The sequence below is a fragment of the Enhydra lutris genome, unplaced genomic scaffold, assembly GCF_002288905.1.
Source record: "Enhydra lutris kenyoni isolate GAN:26980312 unplaced genomic scaffold, ASM228890v2 scaffoldscaffold44, whole genome shotgun sequence".
In the NCBI taxonomy this organism is placed as follows: Eukaryota; Metazoa; Chordata; class Mammalia; order Carnivora; family Mustelidae; genus Enhydra; species Enhydra lutris.
Genome location: NW_019154128.1, coordinates 15,070,572 through 15,088,829, shown reverse-complemented (window position 1 = coordinate 15,088,829; position 18,258 = coordinate 15,070,572). Strand labels below are relative to the sequence as shown.

Sequence of the window (18,258 nt, the reverse complement as noted above, 5' to 3'; positions counted from 1 at the left end):
GCCTGTGCAGAAGCTTTGAGCCCTCTGAGGGCCATAGGCAGGGTGTGTGGTGGAGTCACTGGGGAAAGGCCTCTGAAAGGAGGGCCACTGGAGCTTAGGCAAGACAGGAATGAAAGAGGACAGCTGGAGGACAGGAAGAGGGCAGCATTGCTGGAAGGCAAGGGAAGGCCTGCCTGGTGCAGAAGGAGAATGGAGGGACAGCCCCCGTGTGTGGGAGACATGGGGAAATCTACAGAGCAAAGCCTCAGGCCCACAGACAAGAGCGAGCCTTGCGTAGTTCATTGTGTCTACAAGAGAAAGGGAGGGCAGGCAAAGGCTCAGAGAAGTCCTGAGGAGTCTGGAGGCAGCTGAAGGAGCTTGTATAAGCCTCCATTCTTAGGTGAGGGCAGGAGAAGGCTGAAAGGAGATCTGCAGAGGCCTGTGATGGGCATGGTGGGGAAAGGCCAGCATCTAGATCGGACTGTGCAACCCACGTGGCAGGAGTCAGGCTCTATACTTCTTTTAAACACACAGTAGATACACTGCAAAATGACAACAGCCCAGAAAACACTGCCTAGGACATTGTTAACGTTCATGTACTTTATGTCATTCCTTCCATCCACATGGTGATAGGTGAAAACTCAGTTGCACAGTTCCAGAACCAAGGAAAGGCTTGCCTGGAGAAGCAGGGCATGCTTAAAGTTTAAGCGTGAGGCATGGAGGCTTCATAAAGTGCTGGGACTGGGGTGGGGAGGGGACCAGAGAGCTAGGGCAAGGGTGAGACTGGGCGTCTGCCCTTGTGAAAACAAACTCCATCTCAGCACTAACACAGTGACTAAGAGTAAAACTTTCACTGAAGCCAACTTGATCATCCTTCTAATCTTGGGAAAAAATGATTTACGTAGTAGGAGACATGTTATCTCCACTATTTCATTGTTGTGGAGTTTCATTAGCCACTTTACAAAATCTGTGCTGAAATGACCAAATTCACTCTGTTAAAGGGAAAGGTTTTTTGTTTTTTGTTTTTTGTTTTTTTTTAAGATTTTGTTCATTTATTTGACACAGACAGAGATCACAAGCAAGCAGAGAGGCAGGCAGAGAGAGAGAGGAAACAGGCTCGATCCCAGGACCCTGAGATCATGACCTGAGCCGAAGGCAGAGGCTTAACCCACTGAGCCACCCAGGTGCCCTTAGAGGGAAAGCTTTAAAGATCTCAGGGAAACTTGAGATTTCTACAGATTTTGGAAAGGGCAGATGGTTCCTTCAAAACTCTGTTGGAATTCTTTGGGTCCTGTGTCTCATGCAGTGCCTGGCACTGAGGAAACCCCTCTGTTTGTGGCTGCTACTGCTGTATTCCTTCGGGGCAATCACTAAGTAGCTGATCCAGACAAAGAAAAAAAAATCTAAGCTAAAAACAAGAGAAAATAAGCACAAACAAATGAACTCCATAGCTGTTAAAGAGCAGCTGGGACTAATACTCACTTTTCATAGCTCTTAATGGCCTGTTCCACTTTTTGCTTGTAGATATTGAGCTTGACTCCTTGGGGGTTAATTAATGTCATCTTATTGGTGTCATTGCACACATGTGCCAGAGGAAACACCTGCACAGCAATACCGAAGGAAGGCATCATTTGATAGGTTAACAAGTGCCTCCGAAAATGGATCTACAGAGCTATACAGCATGTTTTTCTGACTATAGAATCAATATAATTATAGAAAAATTAGAGAATACCGATAATGATAAAGAAAATAGTAAGACTCTGAGATATCATCACTAATCTTTTTCTTCCCATTTTAAAACTCTATCAAGCACACACACAAAACAACAGCTTCAGGAAACTCTAGTCAGAATCAAGTACCCTCTTTGTAAGCTCCTGTCAAACTGATGAGGGTGAGTAATTTTTAAGAGAAAGGATCGCCTCTTGCTACTTTGTAAATTACTACTTGGGTTAAACATCCTCCTCATAGATTTATTTCACATTTTACTTCCTCTTGAAAATATCTGATTACATTTAACATCTTTGGACTATTTTCCTTGTCAATTTATAAGAGATTCTTATAAAAGTCAAACGGAGAAGCCTCAGTGATCACATTCTATAAGAACGGCAGACTACGAGAAAGAGAGGGCTTCTTTTTTAGTCTTTCTGTTTGCACCTGGTGCTTACTTTTGGGTTTGGGTATGCCTATGATTCCAAGCCATCTTCTTAATACCTATAATACTATATACTTAACCTCTTTGCATGTTACCTCTCTCTCCTTAGTAGAATGTAAGCTCTATCAGAGCAGAAACTTTATTTTATTTACTACTATATTCCCATTACCTAGAATACTGGCTGGCACATAGTGTGCCCTCAACAAATATTTGTTGATAAATGAATATTCATAAAAAATATATTCCGTATTTTAATATTTAAACAAAAAAGAAAAGTCTAACTAACAGAATGCCAAGCTATAATATTGTTTCAAAATTATATATGATTCCAACCATAAGTAGCATGTAGGCATTTTGAAAATGTGGAGAATTGCTTCTGAGAAGTAAATTTTTACTTTCAGTCAAGATGATACAAGTCATGCTTTTATGTTCCCTCTTATATCCAAAATTAGACAAAAATTATAAAAATTATATTGTTATTGCCTAAGAAAAAAATGCAGAGAATGGAAAGGAGGAAGGAAAGAAAAAAGGTCATATGCATGGCCCATAGATTTCTAGGTAACAAAAGTTGAATGGGACTGGGAACAAGTGAGCAGGGCTGAAGTTGTGGAATTGCTGACTCTTTGTCAAAAAATGTCAAGACCAAAACAAACAAGAAAATAGGCAAAGATTCAGAAAACTTAAGAGAAAGAAATGAAGAGGCTGTGAAATCCAACCTCACTACTTGTCAGACACAGGAATTCAGCATGTGGCTTTTAGAGCAACTTTTGTCAAAAGGAAGGGGCCAGAACAGTAGGTTGAAAGGTGAGTCGGCTAGGCTTTGAATACTGAATGAAGCTTGCAGTAATGGGGAGGGGGGAACACCACAACTCTCAAAATAGACCCACATATCACAAAAACTTTCAAGAGGAAAAAGAAATCAAGCTCCACAAAAATCAAAGACCTTCATATTTTTATCACCCCTGGAAAAAATACCCCCTTAGAAGTCTATAAATAGCTCTCCAAGTTTGCCAACATATGGCCCAACTGCAAATCAACACCCTAAAATATTTAGCAACATGACAACATTTATATTAATGTTCTACTTCCCTCTTTTGCGGTTTTAGATCTCAGGCTTTGCGTGGCCATCATGTACTTCAGTGTGGTAGTAGTTCAAATTTGGCTCTGTGCACCCACTCTCATTCCTTTCTGCATGCAGATTTAGGGAAAGACAAAGTCATACTCCACACCTTCAATCTATGGTCTTAGTTTTTACAACATCGTGGTCACATGGTGGTGCCGTGGGATATTCTCTTTATGATGTCAAATGTAGTGTGACTATGAGGTCGTAAGGGGCATTCTGATAGGACTTGAGGGATCAGAACCATGGTCGCCCAGCTTCTGCAAGGAAGCATGGCAGGGAAGAGGGTGCAGTTAATGAAGAAACTGACAGCTCTATTTGAAAGGGAATAAAACCTGATCACATCTCCTTTGAAAATGATTTACTTATTACCTCTCATAATGAAAATCAAGAGACGGTCTTGGACAATATTTGACAACAAAAAAAGAGCTTCAAGATATTACCTACTTCAATTCTCTTGAGAGTAACCTAAAAGAAGCCTTGCCAAATTGATATTAATAATCATACCCTAAAAAAAGTTAAAAAAATTAAAAAATAATCATAACCTGTGGGGAAAGATTTTAACTATGAGAAAGGGAGGGAAGGTGGGGGTAGAAATGGAGAGACAGAGAGAGAGAGAGTCAGCAACCAAATAGAAAGAAGAAATTGCTAGAATTCATGTACAGTTTATTTGGGTTAGACCTGTAAGCAACCATTGTATTTAAGAATAGTTTTGCCAATGACAGTAATAGTGTTTATCCTTTACTCTCTGCCAAGCATTAACCACTCTCTACATATTTTCTCATTCAGTCCCTATATTAATATATACACTGAATACACTGAATTGCAGGTTTTGTTATATGCCTTTCCTTTCTACTAAACTCTGCTGTTCTTTATTCCTTTAAAAAAAAACCTACTAGTTTTCTAGCATAATACACGTACAAAGTAACCATTTTTTGAATATTTGAAAAACTAAAACTATATATAAATTAAAACAATGGTCAAGGCTCAAAAAATGTTTTATCTATATTATAAAATATAATGAAGTCTGGATCCCACCAAATTTGAATTCTTGGTAATTGAGTCATGGAATAAATGTAACTTTGCTATTTTTTAAGAGGTATTTGCTAGAAATATGAACAAAGTGAACAAGAGATTTAGCTTCTATAATAAACTATTCTGAAACAATAAAAGAATAGAAAATTAAAATGAAATACCATTCCACACAGCAATTGGCAAAGTTTTTTTTTTAATGTACTGCTTTTAAAAAAAAAAAGATTTTATTTATTTCTTTGATAGAAAGCATAAGTAAGCAGAGTGGCAGGTAGAGGGAGAGAGAAGCAGGCTCTCTCTGAGCAGGGAGCCCCATGTGGGGCTCGATCCCAGGACCCCAAGATCATGACCTGAGCCAAAGGAGCCACTTAACTAACTGAACCACCCAGGTGCCTCTTAACGTACTGCTCTTAAGTGATAAAGATGTAGGTAAATAGGCATTGTTAAAATTCCAAGTAAAGTGTGCATTAATGGAGGGAATAATTTAAATAAGTTGCAGTAGTTCATATTATTGAATATTAGTGCAACCATTAAAAATTCAACCAAATGTGGTCATTATAAGAGAGTATGTTCATAACATAAGCTAAATGAAGGAAGCAGAATACAGAACTGTATGCACAGGTATTCGTTGTTAAAGTCACACTATAGGTAAAGTTCCTCCTGACAACATTCTGTGTTTATCCTCAACCCCACATTTTGAAAATGAGAACACAGTATTAAATGGGTGTCTATATAATTATTGTTCAATCCTGGCTGAGTTCACCAATTTCACTTTTTTCAACTTAATCAGCTCTTCCAATGAATATCCCAGAGCTTGCTGCCAGACTGGCTAAGGAGAGGACTGAAGGGATGTGCATAACAAAAACACCAAAGCTGCACAAATCCTGCATGGGTAACTCTGAACACAGACACGTGGGTTTATGGGCAGTGCAGATGCACAAACTGCTGAAGGTAGAAGCTTTAATGTCTGCTTTCAAACTGGAATGTCTCCAGTCTCCAAAGATCAAATGAAAGCAGGATCACAGAATTAACTGGCAAAAGAGGAGTATGTCAACAAGATCTTCCATAAACCCAAGAAAATATGTTACTTACTACAAGGTAGACTATGTCCCACATTTTTCATACTAACTTTTAGAAAAGATTGTTCTTTTCAATTTAGTGAACATTTTCATTGGCAAAGAAGATAAACGTCTGTTGACCTGGAACAATGTTCACTGTAGACTGTTGGGCAAAAATGAAGGCACAAAACTGTATATTCAGTTTGACATCATTTTGGTAAAACAAAAACAAAAAACAAAGGATACATATGTAGTGAAAAAGGTCTGGTCATACACCATCAAATGATTCTTCAGTGGTGGAGTTGTAACTCTACTATTTCCTTCTTTTTCATTTATCTATATTTGCTAATTTTTATACACAGTGAATATATATAGCTTTTGTAATAACTGTCCTTTTTAAATTAAAAATTAATTTTTAATTAAGATAAAACTTATCAATACATAATTTTATGCTCAATGCTACTATATATGACAGCAACAAAATGCCTGTCCTTAACAGCATCCCTAACCTCTTTGCACTTAACTTGTCAGCTAAATGACAAGATGAATAGCAACTTCACTAAGTTGCTCTAACTTTTATATATGATACTTTGATGAAAGCAAATGCTTTGCTCAAAACCCCTATTAATGGGATTGTGCCTGGCCTGTCAGGAGTAAATGATAGAGCTAGTATGCAAGCCCAGTGTATCTGACCACAGAGTTATGTTCCTAATGAACCCAGATTAGGGCAAAACAGGAAGCCTTGATGGGATGTTGTTAAAGAACATGATGATGATGTAAACTTTCCAATGATACAGATTAATGTTCCCAAATTATTTTACTTTTCTTTGAAGCGATTGGCAATAAAGAGCTTGGAATTCCAGATTCATCAAATAACTAAAACAATTTTATCCTGTATATGACTTGGCAATGAATTAATTTTTTTTGAAAGAGTTAAGGTAAAATTATCTGGTCCATTGGAAACTCAAAGTGCCAGTTAGCATCTTGTAATGAAGAGTTGCTAGGGCAACCTCTCTGCTCAGTGCTTCATTTCCAAGGTGACAGATTTGATGCTGGTCCGGGAAACATTGAAAACCAAAACAGCATTGTGTTCCAGAAGAAGAAAGAGCCCATACATAAGTCATGAATGAAACAAAGAGCTGGGGACAAAGCCAAACACTGCTTTACAATTCAGCCCAGACAGATGTGACCGGGCACAGAACATAGGCGTTAAGAGTCAATTAAAATTCTCAGTGCGGTGTGTTAAGATTCAGGTTTCCTTTTCAGCTCCATTCTACTTTTTTGTCTACTTTTTCATAAAACATTAAGCCCAAATCTCAAAAAGCTATACATCCCACTAAGGAGGATGTATTTTTAGGTTATTGTCTTACTATTCTTTCCATTTCTAAGTGAGGGTCTCTTCCAGTCAGAGAAAATGTTAAGGAATAAAAGATACAGGCATGCTTTGATAGTGAAGTTGGAATTTACTGCAGTATACTTCCATCATCCTCATGATGTATGCACTTACTATCAATAATGGAGGAAGGTAAGCATGCTGGATTGTGCACTACCTACTCACAGGTCTGTGATGAGAATTTACATTGTCACAAAAGGTACCAAGCACAAATGTCAACCGTGGGATGAAACTGAAAAATGTTGATCTTCACCCCTTAGCTTTGCTTTCTAGAGTCAGAAGACTAGAATGTTTTTCTGAAGAACAGGACCCTCACTATTCTTCTAGTTTCTCCTTCTTGGGAATCACTCCATATTTTTCTCTCTTTCAGCCCCACACTATTTAGTCCTATCTAACCTGACTTTGAAAATCACCTTGGCTCCACCCTCATTGTTGCCACCTGGATCAGAGTCACCCAGGCTTTGCCTCCTGACTGACCCTCACCTTCCCAGCCTTAAACCTCTCCAACTACTCTGCACATTGCAACTGAAGCCTAAAATTGATCTTCTGCTAAAACCCCTTTGCTTGTCCTCAGGATGACACTCCAACTTCTTAATCAATCTAGACCCTTCCTTTACTAGTGCTAACTTTCCTCCAGTCACACCAAACATTCTTTAGAATGACAAGCTTTCTTGGATCTTAAACTTCCCCACTTGCTCCCCCACTGCTTAGGACATCCCTCCCCATCTCCTCACCTCATAACTCCTTTTCTGCCCCTGGGTCTGAACCCTCACAGCCAAGCCTGAAGCCTTCTTTGACAACTGAGACTAGCTTAGGGAACCTCTCCTGCATATTCACTAGGCACCTCCCAGTTGTCATTAACCAGGACTTATTTTAATTGCTATTTCCTCCATGAGATGGTAAACTGTGTTTGTAGAAACATTGGTTGTCTTATTTGTCTGTTCTCTAGAGATCAACTCGGGCCTGCATACAGTAGGCATGTAATATTTGTTGAATATTTTAAAAATAAAAGCCAATATTTATTGAGTGCCTGCAAGTATGGGCTATTTTATATGCATTACTTCTTTTAATCCCATAACAATCTCAGAGTAGGTATATTATTATGTTTACTTCTTCGTAATATGAATGAACCAGTGAAGAGAGGACAGGTTGAATAAGATTTAATATCTGCATACTATTTTCAGGGTTTTCAAAGCATTTCTATACTTATAGAACAAATGCTTATCAACAAATATTATATAGGGTCCCTCTTAGGAAAAAGGCTGTCCGTGGGGCTCTAACTAGCAGAAATGTAAAACTTATTTGGAAGGTTATTTGATTTCATCTGTCTAAATTTTATTTTTTTCCATTTTACTTCTTTTCAGTGTTCCAAAATTCATTGTTTATGCACCACACCCAGTGCTCCATGCAATACATGCATCCGTCAAAATTTAAAATGTGCACACCCTTTGGGTCTGGCAATACCAGTTTGCAGAATCTATCCCCAAAGAGATTTGTTTATGTGCCCAAAAATCTGTGTGCAAAGAAATCTGTTACAGGATTGTTTGTGATATGGAAAAGAAGGATACAGTGTAAATGTCCATTAATGATGGGAAAGAACTGGGAATGAAAACTACAGCACAGGAAATATAGTGAACAGCACTATAATAGCACTGGATGGTGACAGAGGGCGTTACACTTGTGTTAAGCACAGCATAACTTATAGAGTTGTTGAATCACTGTGTTGTACACATGAAACTAATGTAACATGGTGTGTCAACCCTACTTCAATTAAGCAATGAAATAATGAGGAAGAAATGTGAAACTAGTAAGAATGAGACAGACTCATATCTACACGTGTGTAAAAGTCTCTAAGACCTTACTTTTTTAAAAATTTCTTTTCAGCCTAATAGTATTCATTGTTTTTGCACCACACCCAGTGCTCCATGCAATCCATGCCCTCCTTAATACCCACCACCTGGCTCCCCCAACCTCCCACCCCCCACCTCTTCAAAACCCTCAGGTTGTTTTTCAGAGTCCATAGTCTCTCATGGTTCACCTCCCCTTCCAATTTCCCTCAACTTCCTTCTCCTCTCCATCTCCCCATGTCCTCCATGTTATTTGTTATGCTCCACAAATAAGTGAAACCATATGATAATTGACTCTCTCTGCTTGACTTATTCCACTCAGCATCATCTCTTCCAGTCCCCTCCATGTTGCTACAAAAGTTGGGTATTCATCCTTTCTGATGGAGGCATAATACTCCATAGTGTATGTGGACCACATCTTCCTTATCCATTCGTCCGTTGAAGGGCATCTTGGTTCTTTCCACAGTTTGGCGACCGTGGCCATTGCTGCTATAAACATTGGGGTACAGATGGCCGTTCTTTTCACTACATCTGTATCTTTGGGGTAAATACCCAGTAGTGCAATTGCAGGGTCATAGAGAAGCTCTATTTTTAATTTCTTGAGGACTCTCCACACTGTTCTCCAAAGTGGCTGCACCAACTTGCATTCCCACCAACAGTGGAAGAGGGTTCCCCTTACTCCACATCCTCTCCAACACACGTCGTTTCCTGTCTTGCTAATTTTGGCCATTCTAACTGGTTTAAGGTGGTATCTCAATGTGGTTTTGATTTGAATCTACCTAATGGCTAGTGATGATGAACATTTTTTCATGTGTCTGATAGCCATTTGTATGTCTTCAGTGGAGAAGTATCTGTTCATATCTTCTGCCCATTTTTTGATACGATTATCTGTTTTGCGTGTGTTGAGTTTGAGAAGTTCTTTATGGATCCTGGATATCAACCTTTTGTCTGTACTGTCATTTGCAAATATCTTCTCCCATTCCGTGGGTTGCCTCTTTGTTTGGTTGACTGTTTCCTTTGCTGTGCAGAAGCTTTTGATCTTGATGAAGTCCCAAAAGTTCATTTTCACTTTTGTTTCCTTTACCTTTGGAGACATATCTTGAAAGAAGTTGCTGTGGCTGATATCAAAGAGGTTACTGCCTATGTTCTCCTCTAGGATTCTGATGTAAGACCTTACTTTTTTTTGAAGTAGGTTCCACATCCAGCATGGAGCCCAACATGGGGCCTGAATTCATGACGCAGAGATTAAGACCTGAGCTGAGATCAAGAGTCGGACACTTAACTGACTGAGCCACCTGGGTGTCCCACGACCTTATTTTTAAAAGATGATTTTCATAAAATAAAAGTTAATTTATAAAAGATAAAAATGGCAAACCATATGGTATCACCTCATTTATATTTATTAAAATTGTTATGCATATGTGTATACATATATATTATGTATATGTACGCACAGACACACGAGTGTGTGGGTAGAAAAACAATTGGAAAGATAATCACCAAACTACCCAAAGAGTTTCCTTTGTAGATGAGAGTGGCTGAGAGAGAAGTTCCCCCATTTTCCTTTAAAGACTTCTACATGGTCATTCCATACTGAGAATCCATATGTTACTTAGCAAATAAAAATAAACCAATAATTAATTAAAATTAGGTTCCCTTTATATTTCATCATTTGTCATAGGTCTGTTCTCTTAACTTTTTTTTGTCAGCATAACATTAATATATATTCAGTTCAAAGTACTACAACAAAAACAGAACCCCCAGGGCACGTGGGTGGCTCAGTGGGTTAAGCCTCTGCCTTCAGCTCAGGTCATAATCTTGGGGTCCTGGGATGGAGCCCCGCATGGGGCTCCCTGCTCAGCGGGAGCCTACTTCCCCCCTACCTCTGCCTGCCTCTCTGCCTACTTGTGATCTCTGTCAAATAAATAAAATCTTTTAAAAAAAAAACCAACAAAGCAAAAACAGCACCCCCAAGTCCCCAATAATCTCATGACTCAGATATAAACACTATTCACATTTTGGTAAAAAGAGAAAAGGAGGGAGAAAGAGTGCTATGTCTACATCATACATATATGTAACCAAATTTATATACTATAAATGTGGATCTTTGTACCTGATTTTTTTCATTTAGCATTAATTGTATTGAGAGCTTTTCCCTATGTCATCCTTTACAGAAACATGACATTTAATGAAAGTATGACACTCCCTGATACAGATATACCCTGTAGACATTTAGGTTGCTTTCAGCATTCTCATTGTTAGATATAAGGCAGCACTAACTATTCTTTGAATATATGTATCATTATTTCTGATTATGAAATACCTATATATGGATTCACTGGAGGAGAGGCTGTATGCTCTTAACACTTCAGTGTACTGCCAAGGATAGGCCAATTTATACTCCCACCAGCAGGAGATAAAAGTTCTCATTTCATCCTAATTTTGCCATCACTGTTCATTAGTATTTGTGTTTGTTTATTAGTATTTTTTAACCTTACGAATTTGACGGTCGTGGTGGGGTAGGTGTCTAACTGGTTTTTCAGCTTGCATTTTTTCTCAGTGCATATATTTGGTTACCAGGTAAGAAATATTTGTGTATGGGGTTTTGATTTTTTTAATTTATCCCCTTAGATTTTCCAATGAGGTATTTATTCTTTCATCATAAGGGTACGTGTACATGTATGTTGTTCTGTGAACAGAACACTGATTCATACACACACACACACAGATATGGACGCACACACAAAAACATATTTAAGACATTACTCTTGTAACTCTGTTGTATATGTTGCAAATATTTTTCTGAGCTCTGCATTTTATTTATATGCTTTTATGCAACAGAACATTTTTCTGTATTCGATCCATAAATCTTTCCTTTCTGGTTTCTTCCTTTGATTTTATGTTTGTACTTCCATACCCTATCATATTTTTTTTTGAAAAATTTATTTTTCCATGTTTCAGGTTGTTGGAAGGCTTAGAAGGAGACATGAGAAGCACAAGAAAATTCTACTTCTTGGCAGAATTCACTAAATATATCTTATTCCAAATAAAGCTGAAGAATATTAATAAAATAAGTGCACAGAATAGGAAAACCTGCCACCAAACTTCATAGAGGAAATCAATCAGTGTTCAGTTTCTCTCTGCTGCTTCTAGAAGAAGTCAAGTTCAAGTGATACACTGTTATCTGACTAATCAGGTTAGAGTTCACTGGAAATACAAATAGAACCTGCCCGTCACAAGGTCTCACCCAGGGACAGAACCACTCACTGTGAGGCACAGTCAACAGGAATATGGCATCAATCACACACAACCTCCAGAGCAAAAATCACTGGTCGTGCACATACTGAACTCCAGCAGTGTAATGTTTTCAATGTGACTAAGAGAAAAAAATTCACCAATTCCTATGCTTTTTCCAAATACATCAGGACCAGTTAGACAAAGCCTTTTTAAAAAAAGATTTCCTGCCTTTGATTTTTTTCAATTTTTTATGGAAAATCAGAACTATATAAAAAAGCAGACAGAATAGTAGAATGAGCTTCCCCGATTCAATATTCTTATTATGCAAATTAAACAGTTACCAACTCATGGCCAATCTCCTTTTATCTATTCCTCTCCTCCCCCAACAACTCCCACCATCCCAATGATCTGGAAGCAAATCCCAAACACCCTACATTTCTTCTGTAACCATTTCAGGATGAGATAAGTTCTTTTAAGGACACTATTTCCATTTAGCGAATATAAAGCCTGATATGTTTCTTTTTTTTCCTCTTAAACCAAGCATTTAATTTTTTTTTTTTTAGCCTGATATGTTTCTATTTAAATCATTAGCTGTCACTGTATATGCCCAGAGGCACTGGGGTTTGATCCTCATATCCTTGTTTTTTGTGTGTTCCTCATTCTTGAACAGTCTGGCTGCTCCACTGAATCTGTTCTTGCTAAGGGCAAGGACTTTCTGTTGCCCAATTCAAGGAAAACTTTTCAGTATTTATTTAGCTTTCCTCCACATTTAACCCTACCATGCCCTCCCACTGCATTTTCCCCTTCCAAGACATGACTGTCATTCTTCTATGGTTCTCTCTGGCTCTGGTTCACTCTCAGTCTCTCTCAAGCTCTCTCTTTCTCTCTTTGCCTCTGCTTCTCTCTTGCTCCCTCCCTCTTTCTCTTTGTGACTTTTTCCTTTGGAGACTTTTATTAGAAAAGATGCCAATGGGGTTGCCCGCGTGGCTCCACCAGCTAAGGGGGCCAGCTCCTGGTTTCAGCTCAGGTCCTGACTTCATAGGTCCATGAGAATCAGCCTCATGTTAAGCTATGAGCTCAGCAGGGAGTCTGCTTGAGATTCTCACCCTCTGCCCTCCCCCAACTCATGCAGGCATGTACAAGCTTTCTCTCTCTCAATAAATAAATCTTAGGGGAAAAAAAAGATGCCAGTATATTTAAGAAGAGAAGGTAAGCAAAGGGAGGACACTGTGTCTCCCAAGTTCTCCCCTGGTCCTCTGAAACTAGATGATGTTCACTCACAACTCATGACTCTGAGAAGCTTTTAAGACATTTTTGCTGCTCCACATTGCCACCCACCAGTAACAAGCTGTGAATGACCAACCCAGCAAAGGCCAATTTCCTCTAAGCTTAAAAATAAAACTTCTTAAGAGCATTTCTCTTTCCTTTTTACTATCTTTACAAATAATTTTCTTTTTAATGGCTGAAATACATTTCTGTTACAACTACACAAGACCAAAGTGGACTACATTTTATTTGAGCCACAAATGAAAAATATGTCAGGCAGGGACAGAGAGAAAATCAGTCTTACCTCATCAAAGACCTTGGAAACAACATGCTTGTCCAGAATGGGAACATAGGTGGGGATGTGAGGGACCGCTGTCATGGACAAGGCATCCATGATGGTGAGTTTCTTGGCAACCAAGCTATGGGTCTTGAGCCAGTCTTCTGAAGACATACTTGAAGAAATAAGAAGACAGAATATGATGCTTTAAAACTTGTAATAAACACAACCATAACAAAACTTCCCTGGTAAAGTTGGGGTACTCACTCTTGGTCATGAACCTGTTTTCCTTCTCGAATCACTCTTCCTAATGACTTGCCATCTATGTACTCATTTGTCAGCAGGATGCTTATTTCTGTGGAAGGAGAAATGACAGTTGTATAATTTCCGAATATATGGGTTTTTTTAAAGTCAAAATGCAAAAGGATCATACTTCTCTCTCAGTTCCGTTGTGACTGATGATTAATAAATGGACCATATTTCAGAGAATCCTGACTGTCATAGGAGGTTCTCTGGCAAAATTCATTTGCAATTACACTAAAGACCAATACATAGATGAATATGGCCCTATCAGTGTTTTGTTTATCTACTTCATCCCATATCCACTGAGATCCCTCTCCATGGAAGAATGAGACATTCGTTCCCTCATTCCCTAGAAAACACATTTTTAAAATGCTAAATTTGCAAATGCGATTAACCAATGATTGTTCAATGTTGCCCTCACTTGACCCCTCCAAATTATACAAAAGAACCTTGATCAACATTTTAGTTTCTGGGAGTTTGCTCTGTAGTTCTTCCACTCTGTCTGGAAAACCAAAATCCCTACTAGATCCTGTTTAGTTATAGATACATATTTCAAATCAATGTTTCAGATTTTTAATATATATCCTTATGTAAACTTGGACTTACAAATGAAAAGAAATATTAGCTAGTTTAATTGGCAGCATCTAGAAGGAGGCATGTTTGGGAGTGACTTGGTTAAACATCTAAGAAATCATACTCTACTCATCATAAGATAAGCCCTTTAAGAACCACGCATATAGCAGACCTAGGGACTATGACAGGTTAATTGAAACAGAAGAAAAGACATTATAATGATCAGCGCTAAAGAACAAGAGGTTAGATTCAGCTATGGATGGAGGGTACACTTGTCACTCAGTCCCTCTTCCTACGTAGGGGATTGATTGTGTGTATCTGTGTCATTAATTTATTAGTTATCAACAATTTGAAATATAGGGGAAAGTCCTACAGGAATTAAACTCTTAGAAATTTACTATTTTAAGAATAAAGTTTTTTTCTTATAATAAAATCTGCATGGAAAAGTCATATTTTCCTCACAATTTAGCCCCCAAAAGGCTGACAATATGGACCAGCTGACACCCCCTGTGAACAAAGGGAAGAAATAAAAGCTGCTTCTTTTTCTTCTTTTTTTTTTTTTTTAAGATTTTACTTATTTATTTGAGAGAGAGAGAGAGTGCGCACAAGTAGGGGTTGCAGTAGGCAGAGGGAGGAGCCCAATGTGGGGCTCAATCCCAGGACCTTGGGGATGATGACCTGAGCCAAAGGCAGATGCTTAATTGACTGAGCCACCCAGGCACCGCAGAAGGGAAGAAAATTAGCCAGCTGTGAAGTATTAGATTTTCAAGTTCAAAACATGCAGTGGCAGCGAGGACTATACTAACACCAGAGTTATGTGAGTCACTTATATATTAAACATCCAGGCACAGTAATTGCAAATCTCAGCCCAAGAAAATCTAGTTCATTATAGCAGACAGAGATGATTTACAAGGAGTCCCTGAATAGGAAGCAATCCTAACCCACTTAAAAATGATTTGTTTCCCCCAAAATGTATCTATACCCAGGTTTTTAGGAGCAGACACACTGGGCAAAGGGAGGCTGGCCTGTGCTTCCTGATATAGAGAGACCCTCTCTGGCTTACCTCTGTCACTTGGAGTGTTCCAGCTGCTGGAAGTAGAAAGGCCATTGGTCCTCTCACTGCAAGCTGAGTTCTTGAGGCTGGACATCCGGCTTCTGAGAAGGCTGGTTTTGGTTGATTCTGTTGGTAGCAAAGGGAAAGGGGTTAAAGGAACTTGGGACAAAAGGAGAGACTTTATTAGATGCACCTAATTCCTTGGACCCTTAGAAAAAGAATGCAGGTTCCAAACCTCAGAGGACAGTTCTGCCACCAATTAAATGCTGCCATAAAGGTTTGTTCCACTTATCTGAGCTCAAGCTCTACCCTCTTCAAGAGAGATCTACTTCCAAGCTCATTCAAGTTGTGGGTAGAACTCATTTCCTTGCAGCTGTGCAACTGAGGTCCCTCTATTCTCACTGACAGTCAGGGGGCCTCTCAGCTCCTGAAGCACTCACATGACTACTCAGTGGTCCCTCCATCTGTAAACCAGCCATGACACACTGAATTTCTCTCATGCTTCAAGTCTCTCTGACTTTCTTTTCTGTCACTGGCTGGAAAAATCTCCTCCTTTTAAGAGCTCAAGTGGGTATTCTGGGCTCTCCTAGACAACCTTGACTTCAGGTCAATGTAAGATAATCCTAGGAGTCATGCCTCACCATATTCACAGATTGTAGTCCTTTACTAGCAAATCAGTACTTTTCAAATATTGACATTTAATTTGTGCGTTATATAGAAGGTAATGAGCTTATATCAAGACACCTTGATTATTTTATATGCGATTATGGAAACCACATTAATTATAAATGTGATCTGTACTTCGCAATTTGGAGGTACAAGTACCAAGGCTTTATATAGTATTCGTGAATGTGATGTGTCCTTGTTTTCAACAAGAAGGGACTTAGCCTCTCCTATAAGAAACTAGATAATTAGACTGAAGATGAACTAATAATCTACAAACTGTCTATCTTTTTCACAGGAAGTTAATACCAGTGGTCTCTTACATAGAGACAGGACTGTGCTAAGTGTTATTCATTATCTTTCTAGGCAACGACAGGGTGAGTCCTGTCTTGATTGCCTCTGTAACCAGGAATTAAGAAGGATAAATTTCATTGGGATCTATGTCTGTGAGTAAAAGAGATAAATGATCCACATAGGAGATAAATGATCCACATAGGAGAGCTGAACTCCACAGGCCACCTTGACCAAAATCATTAGGCAAGACAACAAGTGAGCCAAAATGAAAATAAAATTTAGCTCCAAAAGTCTCCAAAAATAAAAACTGTATTATTTCCAAACTCTGAAAATAATGAATAAAAACATATTTATCTGGAAGTGGATTCAAGCACTTAGCTACTCCCCAAGTTCAGTAGTCAGTCACTACATTTCATTTTATTACTTTTCCATGTTAAAAATTGAAACAGAATAAAAATTCAGGACAGGGAAGCCTATCAATAGCAACAACCCCAAATCTAAGTGAAATGGTAGAAGTGACAAAAGGCCATTACACAATGTTTAGGACAAGTACCAAGTAGCCTTTCTAGCAAAACTCTGGTTATACTGGAATGGGCAGGTGGGCTACACAGGTGGCATGGTATAGGAAGCCACTGTGTTCACGTGAGCCTAAGACATTCCTCCTTTGTACAGAGATACCAGAACAAGTGGACAGATCATGCAAGATTGATCCAGCTATGGCAAGTGGCCCATACCAGGAAGCCCTTTGGCCTATATAGGTTCAAGGCTCTCCTCCCTTGCCTAGAGACAAGAAAACACTCAAAAGATAGTAGTGGGGAAGCTACCACAATTTTTCCCCACTGAAAGACATCTAGCCTCCTGGCCTGAGGAAACTCCTGCTGCTCCCTCAAGCAGCACCAGCAGGGACCAGCTGTAGCCCCACTAACACCAGCAAACCAAGCACCAAAATAATATCACAAAAGGCTGTGAAAATTTACCATTGGAACCACAGCCCAGAGAAGCAGGCCAAGGTTTATGTGCTAACTTTAAACATGGCAACTACTTCCTAAAATAAAAGATCTGAATAGGATCCAGAGTCCCTTACATAATAGACAAATGTTCAGGATACTATAAAAAATTACCCATTATAGCAAGAACCATGAAAATCACACCTTAAATGAGAAAGACAATCAAATGATGCCAACAGAATAAATAATGAATCAGAAGTTGGGATTATCTAATAAGGATTTCAAAGAAGCTGTCATAAAAATGCTTCAACAAATAATTACAAATTCTCTTGAAACAAATGATCAAATAGAAAATCTCAGCTAAGAAACAAAAGCTATAAAAAGTTCCAAGTGGAAATTTGTAGAACTAAAAAGTAAAATAACAAATAAAAAAACTTGTTAGATGGGCTCAATAGTAGAGCAGAGATGACAGAGGATAGTATCAGAGAACTTGAGGACAGACAGAACAATACAATTCAGCTAATTTTAACAACAGAGAAAAAAAATATTGACAAAAGATAAACAGAGACTCAGGGACGTGTAGGACAATAACAAAATATCCAACATTCATATCATCAGGGTCTCAAAAGGACAGGGAGACAGAAAGTAGAACAGAGAGACTTTCTGAAGAAATAATAGATGAAAACTTTCCAAATTTGGTGAAAGACACAATGTGCAGATTCAAGAAGCTGAACAAACACCAAACAGAATGAACCCAAGGAAACCCATGCCAAGATGCATTACAGTAAAACACTTAAATATCAGAGACAAAGGAAAAAATCTTGAAAGTAGCCAGAGAGAAAAGACACATTACCTAAGAGACCACCAGTTTGAATGACAGAATATTTCACATTTAAAACATAGGAGACCCCCTGGGGCGCCTGGGTGGCTCAGTGGGTTAAAGCCTCTGCCTTTGGCTCAGGTCATGATCCCAGGGTCCTGGGATCGAGCCCCACATTGGGCTCTCTGCTCTGCAGGGAGCCTGCTTCCTCCTCTCTCTCTCTCTCTGCCTGCCTCCCTGCCT

The 18,258-nt window shown here is 38.8% G+C and overlaps 1 protein-coding gene across 1 annotated transcript in view; it reads right to left on the bottom strand.

The window, feature by feature from the left end:
* The window catches only part of LOC111155902 (von Willebrand factor A domain containing 3B), a 214,990-nt gene that overhangs the window by 43,763 nt on the left and 152,969 nt on the right, over positions 1-18,258 (bottom strand). The window contains exons 16-19 of the mRNA XM_022516368.1: positions 15,301-15,417; positions 13,629-13,716; positions 13,389-13,536; positions 1,462-1,580 (exon numbers count right to left, since the gene is read on the bottom strand). Of these exons, the coding sequence (XP_022372076.1) occupies positions 1,462-1,580; positions 13,389-13,536; positions 13,629-13,716; positions 15,301-15,417 (472 nt within the window). The remainder of the gene's footprint in view (positions 1-1,461; positions 1,581-13,388; positions 13,537-13,628; positions 13,717-15,300; positions 15,418-18,258) is intronic.